The sequence below is a fragment of the Acipenser ruthenus genome, chromosome 24 (genome assembly GCF_902713425.1).
Source record: "Acipenser ruthenus chromosome 24, fAciRut3.2 maternal haplotype, whole genome shotgun sequence".
NCBI classification, from domain to species: Eukaryota; Metazoa; Chordata; class Actinopteri; order Acipenseriformes; family Acipenseridae; genus Acipenser; species Acipenser ruthenus.
Window position 1 is genome coordinate 27,319,118 of NC_081212.1, and position 20,774 is coordinate 27,339,891.

At 41.2% G+C, this 20,774-nt stretch overlaps 1 protein-coding gene across 2 annotated transcripts in view; it reads left to right on the top strand.

Annotated features, from left to right (window-relative positions):
* The window catches only part of LOC117429049 (coronin-2B), a 43,891-nt gene that overhangs the window by 6,383 nt on the left and 16,734 nt on the right, over window positions 1-20,774 (top strand). The window contains exons 1-2 of one of the 2 annotated variants that reach the window (XM_058999072.1): window positions 15,113-15,294; window positions 18,140-18,340. In XM_058999072.1, coding sequence (XP_058855055.1) covers window positions 18,140-18,340 — 201 coding nt within the window. In that variant the 5' untranslated portion in view covers window positions 15,113-15,294. Of the gene's footprint in view, window positions 1-15,112; window positions 15,295-18,139; window positions 18,341-20,774 lie in introns of those variants that run through there. The other variant, XM_058999071.1, reaches the window with a different exon arrangement.

A 20,774-nucleotide genomic window follows, 5' to 3' on the forward strand; every position in this document is an offset into this window, starting at 1 on the left:
ATATCCATTCTATAGATAAGACGTTTGAAGGCTGCGATGACCTCACACAGTTCCTCCAGCAGTTCCTCCTCTCTGTTTGCAACCCACACTCTTACAAATCCATTTTTAATGCTCTCATACAATTTCTGCAGCAGCGACTATAAAAAGCTATGTCTCCAAACAGGGCTGTTGAAATTCTTCAGCCAGGGATTTGTATTGTTCCTCAGTTCACCCTCTCTCAGCCCAGTCCCTTGCTTGGTTTGTGTGGGAGGTGTCAGAGGTGCGTTCCTGCTGTAGGAGTATTTCACAACCACATTGAATTGTATCACCAAGTGCTCATTAGCACTGATGGACACAAACCTCTCAGCACAGCTCATAACATTAATGCCCTGCTTGAGGATAAGTACTTTTGTAAACCATAAAGGGGGGGGGGGGGGGGGGGAATGGGCCAGTTATAAATATCCTTCCACAAAAAAAAAAAAATTAATGGAGCTTTGCTTACAAAAAGGAACCTTTCATTTCACTCCCTCCGGTTCTTTCTGGGGTTTTTTCTGAACAGGCAACAAAAAAAATCTGTCCCAGTTATGGTTCTTTCACTATTCTTTCCCTATTTGCATTCTGTTAGTTAAAATGCTTTTCCTGTTTATGAGGCATGTGCTTTGAATGAGTCCAATGAAGCGTGCTGTGTTTCCAGCAGCCTGTGCCATTAACCATGTGGAGGAACGTCCCTCACCAGAGATCATTCTGACACTTCATGCTGCTTAGTGCTGCTAGGTGCGCTTATTTAGCAAAGTTAGAGGCAAAGGAAACTTTCATAAGAGTAAATAACTGTAATTGTAAATAACAGCACAAACAACTAGTGACAACTACTTCCTGCAGCTTAGCTTCTTGCTAGTTTCAAATATTCATCTTTGCCTTAGTACTTGCTTGAATGCCACTTCTTTAGTTTTCATTCCTTCTTGTGTTTTTACATCTCTTTGTTCTGAAGAGAAAGCTTCCCATTGATTATGTTAGTATAGCTGTTATTAATTCACAGATAACATGTCCTCCGAAAATGTAAGTGTATGTTAGTGTATGTTAGTGTACGTGTATGTTAGTGTCTATGTGTATGTTAGTGTAAGTTTATGTTAGTGTACATGTAAGTGTAAGTTAGTGTATGTTTTCCCCTCAGACTACACTGCTATCACTTACACGTATTAAACAGAATGCTCTGAGGACATTTGAAGGAATGGATTAAGACCTTTGAGTGTAGTTCTGCAAAAGTAATTTATGTCGTCTATTAAAAACCATTTGAGAAGGAGATATTTGTTGAAGCAGATGTTTTTGAGAACATGTCTCCTGACACTTCCGTTTCATACATTATAATGTCTAACGGTCAAAGGTTGCAGTGCAGGAAATATTCCATTAAAACTGTATCAACAGTGTCATTCATATCATAGAAAAGCAACTTGAACGAGAACATCTGCTCCCTGCTGCGCATTCTTAGTTCTCCCTGGCTGCTTGAAGACATTTCATTTACAATATGTGTTGCATCCGAGAGGCTTCCTTTCACAAATACTGCAGTGTGGAGGGTGGATTTTGCAGAGGATTTTCACAGCAGGGCCTACATTCTCTTCTGTAATAGTTATCTTTTGCACATCACAACCCTAGCATGAGTGTAGCACGAAACATCCAGAGTTGGAGTTAGAGTTGGGGTTAGGCTTGTGCAATCAGGTATTATTGACCAGGGGGGATATGCAAGAGATCTGAAAGAGTTACATATACCATGGTAAAGAGAACAGTAACACAAGCCCAAACAGGGTGAAGAGCAATCTGATCATTTACAGCTGAGCGGTGCAAGAGCAGAGAGAGGACGCTCTGGGACGATCTGATTGGAGCTGCTCGCAGTGAAAAGCATAGGATCCTATGAAAAGATAATATTGATTTCCGCACACAAAGATCTTCTGCGAAAGGTTGTGACTGGATTCTAAACCGGATCACTGTAAAGACTGTTGCAGCATGGTGCTAATAGCTTGAGGATCCTAACTCTCTGTAAGGCTTCAACAGTGCTGGAAATGCACAGCTTGAACTGTGTGGGCTGTTCTGTGCTAGCCGGGACACCCACTCACACCATTTCTTTTTTTTTCTTTATTTGAGCCTGATTGTCTCCTTATTGAACACACCCGCTCTGATAAGCCTGCTGATATGTTTAGCGGGGTGACAGAGGGAGTGAACTCCCATACGGAGAGGGGGCACAGAGACTGCTGTGCTTTTGTGCATCTCTGATCAGCGGTTCACGCTGCATCAAGCTGTTGTGTGGACAGACATCCCTCTGTCACACACAGAAGACCTGCCCTTTCCATCGGAAGATGCTCAACTAAAGCACGACTAAGTCTTACAATTTGCTTTTTTTTAAAAAGTGTCCAACTGACTTTAGAATCAAGACAATGACTTCTTTGACATCAGAGTTATAAAAAAAACCCCAAATAGATGCATACTCAATAATGCCACATTCATCTTGCCAAACGCAGTTTGTAAACCTGTTGTTAGTTTAAAACAAAGAGCAGTTAGGGGTAGTTTCACAGCCCTTTATTTAGCACTAGTCTTGCACTGCCTTACCTTAGGTAACATTAGTCCAAGATTAGGTCTGTGAAACCTGAGGCTAAGGCGCCACACTGGCAGTTCAGAGGCTTCATTAGTCAGACTAATTGATCTCTTTAGGAATATCCCAGGGCATACTGGAATGAAGAAGCACCTTTCATTCTCATGGCTCCCTGTCATGTAGGCCAATGCACTTACTCTAACTGTCCAGGCATCTTATCAAGAGAAAGGTCACTGACAGACATTCCTCCCCACCTGGTTCTGTGCTAAGGTGACACCGAGAAAGTATTCCTGCGTTTGCTTTCTAATTTTAACAAATGACTTGTGCATGTTCTGCAGAGGAGTTTGCACAACGATCCACTTGCTGCCCTCAATTTCCTTAAGCTGCTGTATCCGCATGTTGGTCGTTCTAATTAACCTTTAAGTGTGTTAATCTGTTAATAAGTCTTGTAATTAGTCTATTATTTGATTCTGGAAACATCCAATTCACTCACAAAGCCCTGGCAAAGTGTGTATGTGTGTGTTTAACACGTACATAAAACAAATGCACACAACCGTACTGCGTATATAAACTACTACAGGTTAAGTTCTAATAAAATCAAAGTGCACAGTTCCTGTTACTGGTAATTTGGTGCACTTTTAAAGACGGTGTCTGTTTTTTTGGCCCATGCTTTTCTTTTGCATTGTGCTTCAAACTTGGCTAGGCAATGGCGCTTGAACAGTGGTTCTGAGAAGAACCGTCACCATGGAGATGATTTTTTGTTCCATCAAGCTGAACAGTTTGTAAAACTGAGTTCCAGCCTTTGCTTACAGCATGATGTGCAGTTTTTGTAGCAGACCTCCGGTATGTTTCAGTTAAAGCCATTTGAACACTTCATGAATTCTAATGCATTTCCGCCCATAAAGAGTCCACAGAATGCTGTAAAACATCATATCACAGCAGCGTTACCAAGGGCAAAATCCTTTTCACAGCCCAGCAGCTGACAAATTGCACACCGTACCATGTAAACATCAAGAATCTCAACCAAACATTAAGAAAACAGAAGTACCGTAAACGCATGGCAGCTGCAATATATCTACAATAAGTAAATGAAGTTTAAATCTCCACCCAAAAACATGTTTTGGAGTCACTCCCAACAGAACACAGGGCTACAGTCTCGGTCAAACGGGCCATTGCTGTTGTAATCATGGGAGGCAAAGGAAAGGCTTTGAAAATCTCTTTGGGGAAAATAAACAACCATAATCAATGGAGTGCTCTAGACAATGCAGAAGCAGCTGTAGGTCCGATAGTTGGGGATCCTGTTTTTGTTGCAGCAGCATCCCCTTAGGAATTCCAGGAGTCTCTTCAGCCATTGACAGGAGCCAGCTCACAGGGCTCCTCCACTTTCCGGGTATTCTCTCCCTCCCCCCTCCCCCTCTGCTGCAGGACACAGGTGTGGTCCCGTCCAGCGAGACGTTGAGTCCCGCGGGAGACACGCAGAGAGCCAGGAGGAAGCAACATGATCAAAAGCACAGGCAATTCAGTATGGAGTAGAGAGCAATAATCAAGTGCCTCAGACACAGGCTTGTTTTTCAGATCCAGCGACTGGGACGTTTAAACTATGTGTTTCAGATTCATTGTGCTGTCTAGGAGGTAATGCTATGATCAGCAAAAAGGTTTCCTCAGAGTAACAGAATGGCATTCCAATACAATCCTGGCTAAGTTTCATGGCCCTTTGAAACACTGCTGAAGAACTGGTAATTGCTGATAAAAGCTAAACGTAAAGGCACTTCTTTGTGTGTACAGACAGAACGAAGAATTGTTATTATTCACTGTCTTGCTGCTGCCTTTCAAACATCCTTTGTAGCTTTTTGTAGTACTTTGAAACTTTTTACAGATTAACAGACGGAATTGTATAATGGCCCAGGGGATAAACAAAACCATTACCCCAGTAGTTTTAAACAAGACATTTACTGTACTGCATGTACAGTAGAAGAGTCGCACTGTCGTTTCATTCACGCAACCGAAATCAATGGAATCCATCCCTCTGTTTGAAGGCATTAGAATGACTGGAGTCACACATGCATGAGGTTCATTTACAGCAGGACCTCACATGGACAGTATGCTGTAACACATCACACCCATTACTGACCACACGTTTTTAATTTCTTTCTTTTTTTTTTACAATTGCACAGTGGTTAGCACCAATCAGACTGTACTGGTGTGGTTCTTAAATATCCCTTACATGACTAGTGTGTAATAATGACAGTCCTGCGTGCTGAACAGTAGAGCTTATACTGGCTTGTACAGATTGCTGCTCATTACAAATTCCATAGTGAAACACTCTCTCATTGACGGCTCCGGGTTCCAGATTCTCTCAGTTCTAACACACTTACCAGTACTCCTGTCACACTGCATCATGTCAGAATGCAATAGGCTTTCACAAAACGTGTGATGTTTTACATGCACGAGAAGGATATTTAAATTGAGCTTTGCATTAGATTGTTTTTTTATTTTTTATTTTTATGGCAAATGTTCAAAACACTGGACACCTCGGAGCTGGTTGGCAGTATAGAACAAGGTTATGTAACTTTTCCATTTCATACTCCAAGCATGCCACAAGTATCCTTCCTTATTTCCTACTGTAAACTGCCTGTATGTAATTCAGTGACTAGCATACCGGTCTTGAACACAGAAGTTCTTGAGAAAGTAGTTAGAGAAACTTGCATAGGACAAACTATTTTATTTTATTTGAAAGAAATACTGCTCATTGTCAAATACGCCACTGTCCAGTTAGGTACTCTGGATTTAGAGATACGTACCATTACCTGTAATGCCAATTAGGGCTCAAAGCTATTAACATTTGGAAATGTTTATGTACAATGTGTTGTAGATGTGACGTTTCTGTTCCGAAAGATTTGTCCCATGTGTGTGGGCATGCTGTGCTTGAACATTTGCAGCTGAACTTCAAATGGCGTTCATGCTTTGTACAAACCAGCTAGGAAACCATTAAAAAAAGAAAAAGCAATTAGCAAGCCTAGAAAAAAACATAAGGCCAGTGGCAGCTGTAAATGCCCAAGACAAGCTATTTACATTAAAAGCATTACACAAAATTAGGGTACTTGGAAGCGAAACAGACTTTTTCTAAAATAACAGTTTGTGCAAAAAGCAAATGTAATGAACATGTAAAAAACAGCAAAAATAATGCATTATGAATTCAAGATCAAGATTCAAATTGATTTAGCGTGGGCGCATCTGTCAGCTTCTGTCACTATGTTTAAAAGCCAACGACTTTGACAGCATGGGGACAAAATCAATGCAACATGTGACTGTGCTGTAAGTGTGATGTAACCCTGCTACCCATCAATTTAATTAACAGACAATGTAATGGAGTTACAAGATGACAGCTTTTGCCCGGTGCAAGTTGCATGATTTAACTGAACTAACAAGATGGCATTGGGACACGTGTGCAATGGTTTTGGCTCAATTGATGCGTTACAAGCAACGTATGGTGGAATTTACTGATTGATAACAGCAATCTTGAAAATATATCTGCTGTGTCACAAAAAATCTGTTTTAAATCAAGCTATTGTACCCAACAAACAAGAAACACCAGATAATCCAGGAAACTCTGCCCTTAGTCAAACAAAGGCCTAAAAACAATGTGCACATAAATACAACTGAAGAGAGAAGCCCACCTACAGCACATATAACATGGAACTGGAACTTTAAGGGAAGCATTAAGGGACTTCCGGAAGGCTACAATATGATTTTGTCAATGAAAACTTTGTATACAACATGTAGCGAAGATACAATAGTTTCAAGGGTTCATCTGTATCTTCAAAAACAATACGAATTCCAAGGTAAAACTGCAGGTGAAAACCCATCTCTTTAGTTTTACTATACACCTTTAGGCACCTAAGTTGTAAGTTCCTCCATACTGCTCAATATGCGAGAGCTCTCTCTGGCTTCACAGAGGTTATGTATTGAATGTGCTCAGCACTACAGTCACACAGTCACATGTAATCCCTGCACCTGCACCCTGTATCTTTGTAGAGCTAGTCTGACTCAATTCACTTACACCAAGGACATATCGCTAGAGGTGACATCTACCTTTTGGGAGCAGCTTCACAACACTTTTCCATGTTAATACCAACCTATAAGACAGCCAAAAAGGTCTGAGCAAAAAGGTCTTCGTCCGACTCTAGCAGACTTTCTTTTTTAAATGTAAACCTGTACAAATGCACGCAATTTGTTTGAAGAAAATATTGCATTCATGCATTATAAAAAGAGCATTTTGGGTCAGGAAATGGATGTGAGCATCTCAGGAGCTGGGTGGGGCTGGGTGTATGCAGGGCGCTCCCAGCAGATGGTAGGAAACTGAAGCAGCCCTGGCCAGGCAGCAGCTTTCCTTTGCATCGCAGCGGGGTTTAACGATACAAGCAGAGGGGATTAGGCAAGTTAATAATCAAAGACAATATGGAATGTTTGGCACAGCTCGTCACAAGTGTTCAAAGTGAATGTCTAAACCAAATCAGTTTAAAAATAACTTTTTTTACATCTCATTAACCACCACAAAAATGTGCACATGAAACAAACCCAGTATAATGCACCCACTGCTTCAGACAGGTTAGCCCAGTGGGCAGACACTTCAGATTTGCACATTCCCTTTAAGAAGCCTATTGAAACAAACAGCTGGCTCCAAGCTGGAATTGAAAGGCAACCCCGTAAAGATTGTTTTTTTGATTTTAGCCATAGTGCTATTTTCTCACATGTCTCACTGCTGATGAATAAACTGCATGGCAATGCAGTAACAGCATACAGTATTACAGCACTGCCACACTCCTACAGTACTCCAAGGTTCTCTAGTTAGGGGAACAAATGAGATTTGTCACAGACACAGCAGGGCATGGCTGCATCTGGTGAAGCTGCTGTATAGCCGGATGATGATTAGATAGTTAGAGCTGGTAATAAGGAATAAACATTGATGGCACGGAATGTATTTTAGATTCCCCCTCAATACGTCCTCCATAGACCTGTAATATCATTATATTCAATATTGCGAGCTGTGCGTGCTTGCCTGACACATCCAGCTTACTGCACAGCACTTAACACCACCTCTCTGTTAATGTGGCCCAGATGGGAACCGTTTTACTCACCTTACTAAGTTCCCATTAAAGTGTGCTCTGCTGGCCCATTTTTAATTAGACAGGCTGACACACATCATTCTTTAAATATGCACTAATAAGGGTTTAGGGTTTTTTTTATTTTTACTTGTAGACGCTCTAGCATTTAACTCCTAGGACACATGAAAGCATCAGCTGTGGATAGCAGGGGGCTTCTTTCACTGACACACGCCTCTGATGTGTCTGTCTGCTGAAGCTCTGGTCTGAAAGCAATTACCCAGTACTGTGCGTAGGTCCCTTTGCTTCTTGTTGCAAATGAACTGTTAATAAACCACAGCGACAAGCAGAAATGTGTTACAAACAAACACACGCATATATAGAATGAGCTGAACAAACAGTTTGCATGTCATTACATTATTATTATTATTATTTACCATTTTCAGCCAAATTTGATTAACTATATTTAGCTGTAAACATATTGGAAAATACAACTGCAATGCACAGTGTGACCATAGAGCAATATATATATATATATATTCAAAACCTGTTAGAACGATACGAAGACCAGCTGAGCGAGGAATCCGTGCTTAAATACTCACTGCCTGGTGGGTTAAATCAGACTAAAAAAAAAAAAAAACTCAGCAGGACATGGAACAGCTTAAATAAAAAACATAGGTTTTAAACTTGTGACTTTTTATATATATATATATATATATATAGTAAATATGGACTGGAGAGGAGGGCTATAGTAGTAGAAAATGATTGCCCTGAGGGAAGACTATTGTTACTGACAGGGGGCTAGACTGAGACCATTGCACCCTGGAGGTAACAATAGTCTTCCCGTGGGGCATTTAATTTTCCACTATGAGCTGAGTGAGCTGTACATATTTAATATATGAATCAGTGAAGGAAATAAGCGAGGCAAGGCTGGTTAATATGACTTTTTGTTTAAATCTAGCTTACAGCATAAGTAAAGAACAGAAATACATAACAGAATATGTTTCTGAAGCTCATACCACGCTGTTATCAAAGTCTTTTTGGCGTCCAGCTCTCCGTCTGGCTTTCTGACTGCTGCATAATCCTCGAGTAGTCGAGTTGAATTAGTTTGAATTTCAGAAAGTCAGAAACCGGTGACAGTGACGTTTAATCACCATTGTCGTGTTTGGAGCATCTTTCTTTTGTAGTATGTTTTGTAATTCATTTTCTGTTAAGTCACAGAATCGCTGTTCAGCAGTCTTTTACTTTCAGCCATTTTCTCTTGCTGTGAGGAGTGCAGGGGAAGGGCGGTGCGTTCCTTTGAACAGGGGCAGGATTGACAGGGATGTGAACCAATCACATGTCAGAGGGAGACTGTTGCCCTGTGGTGTAGGGATGTTAGAGCAATAGTTAAATCTATTTTTGCTCCTATGATGAGGTTTCAACCAATCACAGGCCGGAATTACCAAGCACTGGTTCATATAGTAGCTCAGACTGGGACCTAGGAGTCCCGTGAGGTTCCAATGTGATTTCCTCACCCCTGATTGCTCTTATTGTGTTCTTATTCCATCGTTATGAAGGATTGCTAATCGTGCACTATGGTGCTCAGCGGACTTGATTAAACCATTTTAGATGCTCTGGAGGATGAGTCTGCTTCTACAGCGGAACCAGACAATTACCATGCTGCCTGCTCTCATTACAGCCAGATCAGATTCCAGTCATAATAGAGCACATGCAGCCTGCAGCCCACGCACTGCATCATCATTATTAGGGTTATTATTAGGGCAATGGTCAGTTTCAGTCAGAATAGACAAGACAGCAGATGTGACAGACTTCAATTTGGGGCTTGGTTGGCAGGTGCTTCTGGATCCGAGACTGCATTTATGTGATCTTTCATAAAGAACAGTCTAAAAAAAGGTGCTGAAAGCACTGATCAATGGTGATATATATCTCTCAAGAACAATTGAAATACGTTGCTGTTTGCTTGCTCAATCCCTGCACTTGTTGACCCATATGCCTATTGACAGGGGTTCCTAATGTTTTGTCCTGCCCCAGTGCTGCAGACTTATTGTGCATCAGTCAGCCTCAATCAATATAGAAAATCAATCTCAGTGCATTCTTTTTATTCTGATGTCAAGGGCATTTTTTTTTTTTTTTTTTGCTTAAATAATTAGAGCCTTGACGAATTCCAGTTACTTCATTTCACGGAAATGATTGATTTTTATTTTTATTTTTAAAGAAGGTCCAGATTGAAAGTCTAGTCTGGAACATTTAATAGACTTCCACTGCTGCTTTCATTATTACATTTATTAGAGGATCCTGCTGGGCTAAGTACTTCTGATTAGACCTGATTCTGTATCACCTGCTGGTAGCTATCAGTTTATGGACCCTGGCTGTGAGCTGTCCTGTTCTTTTCAACAGTAATAGGTTTTTTATGGAACATTATGAGAGTGTATTTTCAGAGCATTTATTCCAGTCTTTAAATATTTCCTAATGGGCTCTATTCACAAAGCTTGAACGCATGAGTAACAGTATATAAATAATAATAATAATAATAATAATAATAATAATAATAATAATAATAATAATACATAAAAAAAACCCATTTCGGTTAGTTTTTCTAAATAAAATAAAGTTTGACATTAACAAAAAGTAAAGAACCGTTTCATAAATATAAAACTTTCTTATTTTATTCATTTAAACAAAAAAAAAAAACAACTTATGAGTTGGAACTTTTTGAAAAGTGCCCAGTATTAGAAATGAGAGACATACTGATACCCACCTCATTGAGACAGCTCTACTAAACACTGGCTTGTTAAATGTGATATTTACAGTAGGTTTGATACGTGGGCACAATTTAAAGACAGACCCTTTCCATGCAGTTTACAGCTTTCGGTCAAACTACACCAACTGTTGCAAGTCTCTCTTTTTTGCAAGTTTTTAAACAAAGGGCCAGGACTATTAAAAAAAAAAAAAATCAACTAAACTTCCCAGCTTTTCTAGTGAGACCAGTGGAATGCTCAGTGTGATCCTCTTGGATGCAACAATATCTAAATATAGAAAAAATGGAAGCTCTGGGGATGTCAGTGTTTCACATGTGTTGAAACGGAACGGAAATGTTCTGTAGATGCACTGCAAAGCTACGCCATGTGAGCATGGAGTTTAAAACACGGACTCCGGCAGTTACTGTGCTCAGGAACTTCTACAATTGGTGCACGATCTGTTGCTCTATATATTACAGGGTTTGCATTGCAATACTGTATCATTGTCATCAAGGGCCAGCTTGTGTTCTTTCTGTGCTCGGTCTCCTTTCAGTTCTGGTTTGTGAAAGTCGCTGCGCGGCCACAGATAGGTAAAGTGTAATCTCTACAAGAGTGATCTGCCGGGGATCCCGGTGCTGTTTCATTACTTCAAACTGCAGGAGAATGTCATCGGAACAGACTCGATTTCTGAAGCGGGGGAGCTAATGTGGCTAAACTGTCATACAAAGGACCAACAGGCTCCCCCTGATCTCCTTAATCATGTGCTGAACAAGTCTTCAGAGGCGGTTCAGAGGAAGGCGGTTCACATAGGAGATCACTGGACACTTTTACAGCACAGCTGTTGGTCTCTCAGCTGCAAAGCCAGCTAGCCATGATACGTACAGTTTTAGGTTCTTCTAGAACACAATTAAACACGGCAGCTGAGACTGACTGTATCCTACAGTTTGTACCTTGGAAGCATGCATTATTGGGACAGCTGCTGCGCAGAGAGGCCTTTATGTTTTAATTGGCTGTATTGGACTCTGGATCGTATTCCCACTGCTTTCCCATGTGAACGGGCCTTGGTTAGCAGACCTGCCCGGAATTCTGTTCTTTTAATTTCCAGATGAAATTCCATTCTGTAACAGCTATAGGCCACGTTATTACCATTCGTGCATATATATATATATATATATATATATATATATATTCATGTTTGTTATTCTCCTGACAGCCACCCAGATGAGATTGTTGGCCTAGAGCTCAAGACCAGAAGAAACCACTGATCCCCAGAGCCTCTAATCCCTGACACCCATGGTTAGGGATGCATAACTCTGTTTGCTGGGGGCTTGCTAACCAAGCAGGCTGATTCAACAGCTTCTCATGCCTTTCACCTCTGGAGGACTGGGTTCCAATATGGCTCAGACCCAATGAGTTAGGTGCTCTCAGCCTAGCCCCCAGCTGACATTAATCTGAAAACCAATCAATCACACAGTTTGGTATAATGGGCACGCTTCCCCTCTACTGTTTGCGCTATGAAAGAGAGCTGGTATGTTTAACTGTCTGGAGCCTCCTTCTGGGCAGCTAACCCATGCTTCAAAACCCAGAGGTAAGAAAATTGATTATAAAGCGTTGGTTAGCACTCCTTTTGGCTGCCAGTTTGGCTGAGTTTTCACAGTCTGCCCAGCCAGCAGAACATCTATTTAATGAATGCTGCGAGTTGCAGTTTGTTTTTCGGGGGGGGGGGGGGAGTGGGGGGGGGGGGGGGAGTGCTATGGGAAGAGCACTTAGTTGGCATCAACAGAAAGTGCTGATATTCCTCTGTCCTCGAAGGAAGTGCTTGCTGGGCAGCGGTCAGGGGGAGCGGATGGAATGGTTCTCGGAGGAGCTTCCTGTCAGACAATGCCACACAGCTGGGAAACCCAGAACTGAGTGAAACGTGGGCTGTAGAAGCTCAGACTACTGGGTAGAGAAAGCAAGGCTGTGCCAGAAACCTCTTGTGAGAGCACATCTTAGAAAAGCAGAGCTGTTTTTAACAAGACGATTCATTGCTGTGGGTTTCATTTTAATATCAATCAGGTACTCATGGTCTGGAGCCCTCCTGGTTTTCTAGATATCATCATATAATTAGCTGATTAACAGCTAAAAAGAAAATAAATTGCAATTGTAAAAAGTAAGAAATGTAGGGACTGGAATTGTGCACCTCAATAATAATACATATTGATTCGCTATCTGAATTTAATACAGGTATGGATGGTAATATGAGATTTGGTTTCTTCCTCAGACAGCACCTGAAAGCTGCACTAGCATGTATTTCAACACTGTAATGAGCACTGTAATGCGGTTGCTTTGTAAGAATCACATGGTTTAGTATTTTGATTAATAAATAGTTGATGTGACTCCTGGTTGTTTTTTTGTTGTCGTTTTTTTTTCCCTGCTGAAACTCTCAATATAAACGAAGGATCTTTTCAAACTTCCATTTAGTGGTTTTACTTCGTGGTATATACAGATATAGCGATGTAGTCACAGTGCATTAAACAGATAATATCGCTGAACAAGATTTTCAGTCTCTGAATTTTGCTGGTAAGGTTTAGCACCCACTTAAAGTGCAGAGAAAGGCGATTATTTATCACTGCAATGTGAACTCAGAGCTTTGCGTTGGCTTTTCACACAAGCAGATTCTGAACCAGTGTCATTTTCAGTCCATCTGACCTCAAACAAGATTTCTACTTTTGCTGAGAGCTACAAAAAATGTTGCCAAATAAAAAATAACAAAATAATATTGAACGATTTTTTTTTCTGTTTGTATCGGCCAGTGTCATGCCTATGAAATCTCAACTGCGAGTATTATAGAGCTTGGCAGCAGTCATATGTTACGGCTTCCTGCTAAACCTTTCCCTCTTAGACATCCAGAGGTGAAAGGCTTGTACATTAATCCACAACACCAGCTGGTACACCTGAAGTATTTATTGGAAATATAAGCACCTATGTGCTTTTATAGCATGGTTTACCCAAGGGCGCTGGAACTAGGGGTGCTGGGGGTGCGTTAGCTTTGCATGGCTTCCATCATATACAGGGGTTACAGTTTTGTTCAATGGCTTTCAGCACTCCCACTATAAAACTTGTTCCAGCGCCACTGGGTTTACTGCTTGTCGTTGCCAACAGATTTGCGTGTTGTTGGATAATGTTTATTGGTTTGATCTGTCTACTGGTTCAGCTCTCCTGCACATAAGGGCATATGCATATATTCATGAAAATATAGGTTCATGATCTTCTCTTCCTCATGATACGGCAGACTTAAGAAAGAGGTAGAGCACCCTTATCTTGCAGCTTCATTTGAAATGCAGTAAACCCCCCCCCCCTTCTGGCAAATTGATGAACACCAGCTGTGATATTGCTGCAGCTAGGCTGCAGTGAGGCAGTGCTTTTGCATTACTGGTGTTCACTTCAGACGCTGTAGTGTATTGATTGATTCAGTGTCAGCCCTGAAGTCTGGGAGAGTATTGTCTGGCTGTGCACTTCAAACAAGTGGAGGGCTTGGGCACTCGAATATAGTAAGATTACAGAACACTCAGAAACATTAAACTGCTTAACTTGCAGTGTACATCCGTTTGCGTTTGTGTGATCAATGAGTTATCCTTTAATCTTTTAACAGCCAGATTCATACAGATCTACTCTTGTGCGTAACATAACAGAGACATGTTAGGAAGATTTCTACAAACAGCTTGATTTCTTATTTGATTATTGAAACCACGGGTTTGCTCTTTTGCATGCTCTAAAAAATGTTTTATTTAGAGAGCTCCAAAGATAGTACGGAGTGCTGCAGGTTTCAGAAAGGCCTGGTTCTGTATGCAAGCTTTTCTGTGGTGCAGTGGAGGCAGAGGCACAGGAAACTCTGTGGAACTAACTGGAATTCTGCTATGAATAAATACATGGAAGCAAGCACGGGTATTCAAGTTTGCTAGTCATCATGCTGATCAATGCAGGATCACATGAAAGTGGAAAATGGATTCCTCCTTTCCTTTTTTATACTGTGTAAATTTAACATTAATAAACTACAATGACTACAGTATAATGCATTCAATCAATATATATCTGTTTGGGTGCCATTGTCAGCTGATAATGTACTGTATCTGTTCTCACTGTCCCTATGGGAGATTGTATTAGTATTGCAGATAGTAATCAATCACAATATCTACTTCATGTCTAAAGTGTAGGTGAAATGTAGGTCCACATGCTGTTTTGGGGGCTTCCTCAGTGTATAGAACCAGCAACTGTTGATGCTGCTGTGTCTCATTGTATTTGACTTCTGGTAGTTAAACCTATAATAGGGTACAAAGGAATGCAGATTAAAAGTACTGTGTTGAGTTGACTCTAGTTTTGAAAAGGAAATAAATCATAAAGATAATACATTTCAATCTGTCAAAACAAAAGTTTTGCCAACTTAACATCTGAGGGGAAACATTACATATTATTATTATTATTATTATTATTATTATTATTATTATTATTATTATTATTATTATTATTAATAATAATAATAATAATAATAATAATAATAATAATAATAATAATAATGCAAACTGATGTATGAAAAGTAGGATTTTGCTTTGTTTGCATTCCAAGAAAGTCAGCTGACTCAAGTTCTGGTTCTGTGCTCCAGCCAATGAGAGCAGTGGCTGGTCTCTGGCATGACCAGGAGTTCAGGAGCAGATCATTTCAGCTGTCAGGAGTGCAGACCAGACGCAGTTGCTGCAGCAGGAACAAAGCTGTATCTGTGCCGAGGGAGGGAGATATCCGAGTGTCTGGAGGGGAAGGGCTGGTACCACAGGGCTCCAGAGGGAGATGATTTAGTTCCTGGGAAACATCTGTAATGAGAGAGGAGTGTGGCTGCGCTCCGCACTGCTGAAAGGTAAGCAGAAAGTTGCGCTGGTAGGGCTTTCGAAAGAAAACGCAAAGATCTGTCATTGCAAGCAACTTTCCTTTCAGGAAGACCTCACTGCTGTTGGATCTTTAAAGAATTAGAAGCACTTGATGTGGAAGTAGAAAATAGTTCATGAAACTGGGGTAGCTAGTATTCCCCAAAACAAGGAAATAATCATTTTATATATAAAAAAAAAATCATTCTGCATTGAAAAATATTTTCAGTTTCTCATTCGAATTGCACATGGAAAGCAAATGCTTATGACTGCAATGAAATGTCTTGTGTTGTAAATAGCCCGGGGCTATAATGTTTTACGTACAGCTTTAAATATGCATTTGGCTTTTTAAAATACAAATCCTTTCTAAACTTAGTGTTACTATATGAGAGACTGCATAGAGGTGTGTCTGACTGCAGCGCTTTTCCAATGGTGGATTCAGTACAATCAGGGATTCTAAGTTACAATTGTGCCTACATCAGAGTACACATAAAATGCATGGCTTGATTCATGCTACAGAGTAACCCAGAACAGTCAGTTATCCCCCAAATCTAAACTTCAGATTGAATCAAGGTAAGCACCGTTTTACTACACACAGACAGAGTTAATAAGACAATGCCCCTTCAGCTTAAAAGTTGAATTGGATCCAAAGCATGCACCATTTCACACACTGTGGACACAAACTTTCATGCTGTTTTATTCAGTGCTGTAACTGTTGTTTGCATTGTGGATTTTAATTTGCTGTGCTATATTAGAAGGGCAGTTAGAGTCCAGTAAGATTATCTGATATGGGTAACACTGATATCTCTGGTCATTGTCTTCAAGGATATGACTCACCACCAGAGTCATCTTCTTCTTCTTCTTCTTCTTCTTCTTCTTCTTCTTCTTCTTCTTCTTCTTCTTCTTCTTCTTGTTCTGTAGTGTTCTGGCTCGCTGGACTGCTGCACCGTGTTGTTGCCAAGCAGTCGTCTGGCAGGGCAATGTGTAATATATGCTGGGAGCTGGGGGTTCCTGTGACCTCACCTGCCATGGGAGCTGTGTCAACAGCAGAGAGCCAGGCCGTGCTCTCCAGGGAGAATGGGGAGGCTGTTTGGGGTGGAGACGGTGGAATCAGGGTAAAATAATAACCTTGGTCTAGTTAAGGCAGGCCAAAACATACAACATTAAAGAAAAAATTGGTAATTATTTTATTTTCTTTTCTTTTTTTAGGCAGGAGTATATGGAATAAATTGCATCACTTGATTTCGTTAGACAGGGTCTAATCAGGCACAATTTTGAAACTTTTGCATTCATTTCTGGTCCTGTAGGGCCATTCCATAACAGGTATTTGATCCGGCCAACTCAAAATATACATTGTCAACCTGCACAGCTTTCCAGTGCACATAAAACAGCACTCACAGCTCCAGACATTCAACAACAAATACAAGAGCTTTCGAAAGAGAGCACGGGATAAAGGATGCTTAAAACCAACATGAACAGCTAGTGCAAGCCCTGAAAAACGCTTACCCGGAAGCTTTTGTTGAGCGGTCACATTTCCTTACTGTATTTTTTAGATACAATAGCTCACTAGCAGCCGAGGGTGGGCATGAGCAGCTCAGGGAGGACTGCTGGACTGAGAGGGATGTTTTTCTAAGTGCTGTGTTGTTGGACAGACTCTTTCAGTGAGTATCAGTGTGGAGGAACAGTCACTGAGATTTATGATGTCATTGTGGACTGCGGTAGATGTGGTCACCTGGATGAGTTTCTCATTAGACCGACCAGCATTTTATTTCAAGATTCAGATTTCAACCCCACCAATCATTAGCCACTCTCAACAGGTAAGCCAGGCATGTCTAATAAACAATGCATCTGGAGTTGTTATTTCCATCCCTAAAAATAGTAAACCAAGCACCAGGTTGTTTGAGATGTATTGAACTGTAAGTGAATCAACAAACGTAAATCTTAATATAATCTAAGCCACATGTTCTTCTGAGTTTTTTTTTTAACTGGGATTGCTGGTATTGAAGTTGTAGATGAATAACATTCGACCTGGTGCTAGCCACAGCAACGTCAGTGAGTCGCAACCGGTGAGCATGTGGCTTGTGTGTACAGTGTGACACACCGGGGGCTGGATGAAATGGATTTCCTGTTGCGGTTTCAAGATTTCTTTCTCATGGCAGAAAGAATGGGAGCTGACCACAAGACCAACCCAGGGAAGTTGAGTGAGAGTTTAGTGGACTGCGCTTTGTCAGGAAACCATGACTGTGGTTCAGACTCCAGATGTGCTCTAGAGGCTGGCCTCTTGAGTGGTCTGTCACTTTGTTGCGCTCCGCTGTACACTGGAGAAGGCGCTGCTATCCGAAACGCGCGTCTGCTTGACTCCTTTTCTTATAGTTTTGCATTAGAATTCTGATTGAGCATTTGGAAGTTACAGGTCCCTGGCTGTACCAGACACAGACAGTTAACTCCAATCCAATATCTGTCTGAGTCTGCATTGTGTATATCCATAGTATGTATGCTACTCATGCCATGAGTACTGAAAGAATCAATGGGCCAATTGCACTTCTCCACCCTCAAAAATATTGCTCCATATCATTCTATCACAAATGACCATTTGAAATCTAATAATAACCAACTACCGAGAGAGAGAGAGAGAGAGAGAGAGAGAGAGAGAGAGATGAACAAAGAATCTGTAGTTATTGCTGTCGTATTTGAAAAGTCACATTGATGTCATCATCAGAGGCTAGTTTATGTAAATGAAACAGGATGGATTGATTGTCTTGAAGTGAGAGTGAGTGACCTTTTCATTGGGGGTATCCTATTTAAAGTGTTCTGTCTCATGTGTGTTTTGCTTGACAGATGTCATGGTGTCCGCAGTACCGAAGCTCCAAGTTTCGAAACGTCTATGGGAAAGTGGCCAACAGGGAGCACTGCTTCGAAGGCATACCCATCACCAAGAACGTCCACGACAACCACTTCTGCGCCGTCAATGCCAAGTTCCTCGCCATAGTAACGGAGAGCGCTGGCGGAGGCTCCTTTCTAGTCATCCCAGTGGAACAAGTAAGAATTCATCATCCCCTAGCAACTGACCAGCCGCTCTGCTGCTGCTGCTGCTGCTGCTGCTTCTGCTGGCACAAAAGGGCACACAGAGCAGGGCTTGAACAGTAATATTCTTCTAGTCGAAATCCTTGAGAGAAAAAAAAGAAAAGAAAAGCAAATAGCTTTTTTCAGTGAGTTACTGGGAAAAGACCAACCTCTTGGTAACTAATTCTGGGCCTACTGTGGGGGGTGGTATCGTTTACAATGAGAACTGCGGAGAAGCAACTCTGTTGAATTGTGATCTTAGTTTAGATAAGTGGTAATCAAGACGATACACTGCACCCACTTGGTGATTGGTGGTTTCCTTAGTGGTGTGCAGGCAGTTCAGATCCGACTGTCACCGACAGGTAAGTGGTAAGCTGTGGCACCTTAAAGGGGGATTAGTTTAGTCACAGTATTACGGCTTCATGCACATCTCTTGATGTGTTTTGTAGGACGGTTCTTGGACTCAGTTAATTTTTGGATGGGAGATAAAAGAAATGCTGGGAAAATAGTTGGTTATAAAACTCACACCCCCTTGCCAAAGCAGATGCGAGTTTCAGTTCAGAAGAAATCAAATAAAATGGAAGCGCCAATAGGGTAATCAGAACACCCTTCACTCTCATACTTCAGCAAAGTCCAGCTCGGACAGTTATCATATGAGCTTTTAAACCCCTACTGCACCTTCTTTAAACATGCATGTGGGGTGCTGCTTCACAAGCACACATCATGCTAAAAACATTCAACTTTTTTAAACAGGGTCTTTAAAAAAAAAAACAAAGTCTGATCTAGCCAAAATGTATGGGAAATCGCAGCTTTGCACTGCAGTGTTTACCAAGTCTATAACTGTATAAGGATCTGGTGCATGCATTTGGGACCCTTTCATTTGATCTAAACATGAAGATCATTAAAAGAAGGTGACTTTGAGAAAACCAGCCACTGTTTAGATCAGTTGAATAGACCCCATTGTGCTGCTATGCATGTGATTTCCAATGGACTTGTCCTAATGCCGGTCAGAAAGTCTGAGGGAATCTGAGCAATATTCAAAGTGAAGGTTAACCAGCTGTGTCTTTCAGGGAGACCGACAGTATCTGATTGCTTGTAAATTGCTGCTGGCAGTACATTCTATTATCCTTGCAGGGCTTTTGAAATGCAGCCCAGGTTTTGCTATTACCAGAGAGCAGTGCACATTAATCTGGGGGTGTAATACTGCAAATTGCACCTGTGCTGGTATCAGCTTAAATCCACTGGCCACACTGCAGAAACCAATACGAGTTTCAGGTTTATACAGTGGGATGTATGCAGCTCAGTCAGTGAAGCGGATTGTCATTCCAAATTCAGAAGTTCATACATATGGTCAGATCATCTTTTATTTAATATAACTTCCTTAAAACTGAACACGACACAAAAGGAAGGGAGCGCCACCGTTTACTAGTGTGCCTACATTTAGTTTGCAATGAAAATCAATAATCCCACAATACCAGGTAGGGACTTTGAGGCAAGCTGCCACCAGCCTTTAGGGTTATTGTAAAGGGCGATTGTACACAATGTGTTCCAACATTCATTAATCATATAAGCAAACAGGAACAGAATGAGCTGGAACTGGTGGAAAAGTGGAGTGCTTCACTGGGAGTGCTGTGTGCTCTGAGTCCTGTAGTACATGCAATATTAAACAATGACACTGAAGCCAGGTCCTGGGGAGAGGCTGTGCACACTGCTGAGCCCTTCCCATCAATGACACCACAGCACGCTCTGCTGTTCAATACCCTGCAACTCACAGTCACCGTGTAGCCAGATTCAGCTAGCCCTGCGTCAGAAGCTGGATCATCAGTTAGCAAGCGCCGCTTCGTTTCTGAACTGTATTTTAGCAAGTTCAAAATGTATGCCTTTCCAACTTTTCAACCATCTTTTAAAAAAGAAATGTTATCAACTATTAGAATGCAGTCTTCTTTGTGGATCAGTAGGACCAGATAGCTCCCTTCATTTGTAAATGATTACTCCATTTGTCTCGTCTTTGCACTGTGCTGCTAATAACTAAATGATTGCATGGAAATAAATGTTTAATTCTACATGTTAGTTTCTAACCCTAACCCCATGTCATGTAACACTAGCTCTGCCTTTGAGGTACCCTTGTACTGTCTTGTGACTGTATCAGTGAGGGGGATTAGAATATGAGAAAATGCCATCTCTGTATTTTCCTGCCACCTATACCAGGGCTTCGCACACTTTCTTGACTCTAGCCCCCCTGATGTTAGACATGCTGACTGAGGACCCCCGCGCGATGAATCCACACAAATGTGAAATGTTTTTATTTCTGTCTTGTCTGTTTTGCTTTGCTTCACCACACACCTGTGCTTTTCCAAGAATACGTCAGTAAATGTTTCTATACCAGTGAAGCCTGACAGGATGAGTGCTG